The 5,144-nt window shown below is 46.9% G+C and overlaps 1 protein-coding gene across 1 annotated transcript; it reads right to left on the bottom strand.

The window, feature by feature from the left end:
- Positions 1–1,261: 1,261 nt before the first annotated feature.
- LOC306960652 (G-protein coupled receptor 26-like) lies at positions 1,262–3,880 on the bottom strand. The gene is made up of 3 exons (XM_079553123.1): positions 3,163–3,880; positions 2,967–3,080; positions 1,262–1,904 (listed from the first exon to the last, which is right to left on the bottom strand). The coding sequence occupies exons 1-3, from the start codon at positions 3,831–3,833 to the stop codon at positions 1,661–1,663; spliced, it is 1,029 nt and encodes a 342-aa protein (XP_079409249.1). The 5' UTR covers positions 3,834–3,880; the 3' UTR covers positions 1,262–1,660.
- Positions 3,881–5,144: the final 1,264 nt, after the last annotated feature.

Below are 5,144 nucleotides of genomic sequence, written 5' to 3'. Positions count from 1 at the left end.
TCTGTGTGCGTGATATGGCAGAGGGGAAGGCTGTTGTTCTTCTCCAAAGCTGATAATTACCTCCCGCCGCTGGGAAAGCTCCTTCCTTTGTGCGCGCGGAGCATCATCCCTAACCCCCGAGAAGTCCCGTGCCCCGTTCTGCAGCCAAGATCAGATTTCACTGCGCGGTTTTTGGGTCTGCGCGTGTGAGGTTTTTTTTTAATCAAGACTATTTCTTGGCAACACTTTATTTGACTTTACCCCTGATGCATTGTACCTCATAACTTGTACCTAATGGAATGATAGGGGGAAAAAGTATCCAATAGGAAGTCTATGGGACCCACTGGACATAATGCAATAAGACGTAACCCTAACCTTAAAGGAACAGGCCACCGTTTTTCCATACTGTGATATGTTCTTGCCTGAGCTTAGACGAGTTGATGTGTACCTGTCTGGTCTTTGTGCGTGCCCGTGGAAGAGCGTGGTAGCTTCCAACTTCACCCCCCGTTTGGAGCCATAGGAATACATTGGGAGAGGCCACTGAGGGCACACACAAAGACCAGACAGGTACACATCAACTCATCTAAGCTCAGGCAAGAACATATCTCAGTATGTGGCCTGTATCTTTAAGGGTCTCATGTCCTATTACATTATGAACCAGCAAAGTACTAATACAAGTTATTCTATTGTGTATCTAACCCAGGTACAAGTTATCATCACATCACGTTACAGAGCACAACATTGTACTAAATCTAGTTTGGTGAAATGTATCAAGGTACTGTAAAATAAAGTGATACTATTTCAAGTTGTTTGTATTAAGTACAAACAACTTGACTTATTATGGCATTTATTAAGTGCTCAGTTTTCAGAGGTGGAGAGGGGAGGGAGATAGGCAGACAGACGGGGAAGGGGGAGGAAGAAGGGAAGGGGGGAGCTCAGAGTGTCAATGTAATGACACATGATCACAGATGATCATACCCCTTTCATTTAGTTCTGTTTTACTTGTTCATCCAATCACACAACCCTCCATGTGTACCACATTTGTCTCTTCTATTGTGTCCTGTGTCCTCCTCACTTATGTAAATATGCACTTTATATCTTATATACCCATCACTTTATACCTGTGTATTACCTATCACTTAATAATAATATTTTTTTTAAAGTGCTCAGTTTTCATGATTGCTTTGAACTCATGCCTCTGCTGGGTTTTGGAAAGTAATAAACAGATGTGTTGTCATTAGTGTCACAAATATAAACCAACCAGACGTTTATTTGTGCTTTTTCCTTTAATGTGGATATGCTATTACACACTTCAACAGTTAGATTTGCACTCAATACAAGTCTAGATATAGTAGAATAAATATTTTTAGTTTCACAGAAACATCAACAGCAGCCTTTTTGCTTCAAACACAGTGGCTCTTCAAACATACATTTAAAGATAATGACAGAGCCCGTGTGCCCTGTCTTAGATGTGGTGTGTAATCCTTGGCATTGCCTCAACAGGCAAGAAGAGCCCTCTGGAAAACCTGAAGAAGTCAGACAGTCAAAGACTGAAATACATTGTCATGTGTCAGTAACAGTCTCCCACCAGTGCAGGGTAATGTGTCCTTGAGCAAGGCACTTTTCTGACCCCTGACACCGCTGCACGAGGGGCCAGATGTAGATCGTCTAAACCTGACGCTTAAGTGCAGCTTTTAACCACATAGTTGTCGTCTGTGGTGTCCAGGGTGCTGCTGTGTGCGCTGTGGAGCATGTAGTGCTCTTGTCTTAGGATTCTGCAAATGACGCTGACCAGAGCCCTCCTGTACTGCTGCCTCAGGAGACAGTACACAAACGGGTCTGTGGAGGCCTTCGCGTAGGACAGACACTTGGATGAGATGCCCCAGTATCGAGGGATGTGCACCGAGGGCCACAGCTCCACCAACCTGCGCAAAAAACAAACATAATACATCAAACTAAACTCATATGTTTACAGAATAATGATTAAAATCTTCATTTTAAAGGTGCACTGAGTAACTTTTTCTGTGGAAAAAAAAATACTTGATATTTGTGTGTATTTGACCTTTTAGTGACTTGGTGGTGTTATAGGTGCATCATGGCACCTTTGCTTTCCCTCACAGTGGCCTTTATGACGCTCCGGAATCAATTGTTTTTGGGTTTCTGGCCCGTTAGCTAGCCTGGCCTTAGCCATCCGTAAACCTCAGTGACCGCGTTACATCGGTTGAATTTCAACCTACCATTCAGCGAGCGGGGGAGGCGGGGGTTGTAGGTGACGTTAAGCATTTGCTGGTTGTTGTTTTCCAATGGCGGTGGATACAAATGTAATGGAAGCTCTTCAATACGTTCTGGCTCAGCTCCCAAATATCCAGAAATTAAAAGTGAATCCTTGGAATGCGCAAGGAATGCCCCCAAGAGTAATGATAGAGATATGATAGAATTATGATATAGATATGCTAGAATTATGATAGCTGCTTCACTCACTCGGGCGCATTACATACGTCACGACCAAACGCTAGCGAAAATCAGATCCAATCGTTTCAAAGGAGTTCACCCCTCCCACCTGATAACGGAGCTCAATTGTGAAGATCCAGACCCTTATACGAAACGAAGTAAGTACCAGGGTCTGGTAAACAATTGATCCTGGAGCGTCATAGAGGCCACTGTGAGGGGAAAACAAATGTGCCATGCTTCACCCATAACGCCACTGAGTCATTAAAGGTCAAATGCAAATATATATATTAAAAAAAATCACCTCAAAAGTTGCATAGTGCACCTTTAAGATTGTTGCTAGTATAGACTCAGACAGACTGGAGGAGTCGGTCTGCACAAGACAAATATTGAAGCTTCATAGTGCTCCCCCTGCTGTCAAAAATTGCACGTGCGATGTTGAAGTTTCACTCATGACATGTTGATGAGAAGATGCTTTTCCTTTACACTTCGCAAACCCTTTAAAGCAAACATTTATTCCACAACAGAGCGTAGATTACCTTGTTATAACATAGGGGGAGAAGAAGACGATGAAAGACCCGATAAAGATGAAAATCTTCTTCGTGGCGCGCTGACTCCTCTTCTTCTGCTGAGCCAAACACCGCTCCTTCACACTGACAAAAAAAGTACAATGTCATAAATATTGGGCAGCGAGTCAAGAGAATCTACAGCGCCCATGCAGTGAACGAACTTTACCTCGGGTGGATATCGACCAGGAGCAGCAGCGTCTGCACTGTGATGACATCTATCCTCTTGCAGTGGAACCGAGCCACGCGCAAAACTTTCACGTAGGCGAAACACAAGACGACGAGGCAAATCGCGAAGCTGCTGCCGTGGAAAAGCGCGGTGAAAGTCGCGTACGAGCCCCCCCGCGGGCCGGCCTCCGCGCGGTGCACGGTGCAGGACGCGTACGTGTGGCTGAACGCGCCCCAGTCCATGAGCAGCTGCACCGCGGAGAAGGTCCCGGAGTGCAGCCAGGAGTACGCCACGATGAGGAGCGCGTCTCTGTAGCGCATCTTGCTGGAGTAGCTCAGGGGGAAGACCACAGCCAGCCACCTGTCCATGCTCAGCGCGGCCATACTCAGCATGGCGTTAGTGGTGAGGAACGTCTCCGCGCACGCCACCCCCTGGCAGAACAGGTCCCCGAACGGCTTCTCGCCCTGAGCCACGCCGAGGAACGTGGCGGGCATGTTGATGACACCGAGGAGGATGTTGGAGAAGGACAGGTTTAGGATGAAGATGCCGGGGACGTGGGACCTCAGCTCGGTGCTTTGGGTGAAACATAACACCACCGAAAAGTTTGTCAACAGAGAGACGACGGCGACGACCACTATGGACACTTCCAGTAGGAACTCCGGTATGTTCATCCTTAGGGGCAAAGATTAGATTGAGCAACACAGTCGAGAACCCGCCATGCTTTGCGCCGCCAACTGCCGCCAGTGCCCGTGGTCACCACACCACAACGTGTCTGCCACGCGCGCACCGGCTGCAGCGCTGTCCAGAGTGCTGAAAGGTCCTGGTAACTCTTTCTGCCGCCGCGCCGTCAATCTTCTTTTCAGCTAAACATCAAATTGAAACGGGGTTTTTCTTGGATCCCGTTTCGACTGTTCCTGATTATAAACAAGTGGATTCAGACTTGGGTTGTTCAAGTGCTCTGTGTTTACTCTTGATCATGCGCACTGGCCGCGCCGCCTCTTTCGTTTGTAGTGCTGTACACCCAAGCACGTGCAGTCGGGTGCTGGCTCATGTGACGCTACATGAGCAATATTCATGCGAGCGGGAGTTAATATTGGAGATGTCATGCGCAATGAATCGGGTTTTGCCCACAAAAGAAAAGTAATGCCTTGTGTAGGCGCCTTAGCATTCCTTCACAGCTGACAGTAATGTGAGCACTACAGGCATGTGGGTTTATTCTATACTACATCTTCTATTAAATGAATGAGGACAGTGGTTTAGGACGACTTTTTAAAGCTTCTCCTCATTACAATTAACCCCAAACATGTGGCTGATGATAAAGTGTGTCCTTGGGTTTTGATGTTCCAAATAAAACACTCTCTCTGTTGGACATATCATAACATCACAGACCCCCCTGTGCCCACAGTGACAGAGCCTGTCCACCCCTGAAACCAGCAGGTGAAGCACAGACAGGCAGAGCAACCCATCTCCATGGCAACACCGTCTCCGCCAACTACATCCCTCTTCGAACTCCGTTTTCTCGCCCGCTCTGATTCGGGTTGATGTCTCCAAAAGAGTAAAATAACGACGGACGGAAAACCATTTACTTCAGCAAGTTGATTTGAAAAGCCGTTCTATAAAATATGGCACCCACACGTTAGAGGTGCATGCGTGGCGCTTTGCATTGCACGTGCTGTATGTTTTCGATGGGTTGGGGGGGGGGGGGGGAGTGCAGAGAGGGCAAATGGATTAAAGTAAGGACACAGGGCACAAAGCTGGGAGGTGGAGAGGGGGCTTCAGCCTGTGTCATTCTCTTCTATACATGTCCCCACTGCTGGATGAAAATCACGTGCGCAATTACTGTAGTTTAAACTGGCATGGATAGTTTTAAACCATCAGTGAACACGGGAAAAGAGAGAATTGAGTCCTAACATAACTAAACCAAGACTATAAAAGGACTAAACAAGGACTAAAACCGGTTTAGATCTAGGACTGGGGGCACC

Source organism: Gobius niger (assembly GCF_951799975.1).
Source record: "Gobius niger genome assembly, chromosome: 3".
Lineage (NCBI taxonomy): Eukaryota > Metazoa > Chordata > Actinopteri > Gobiiformes > Gobiidae > Gobius > Gobius niger.
Note: the sequence above shows the minus strand (reverse complement) of the source record. Positions and strands in the feature narration are given on the sequence as shown.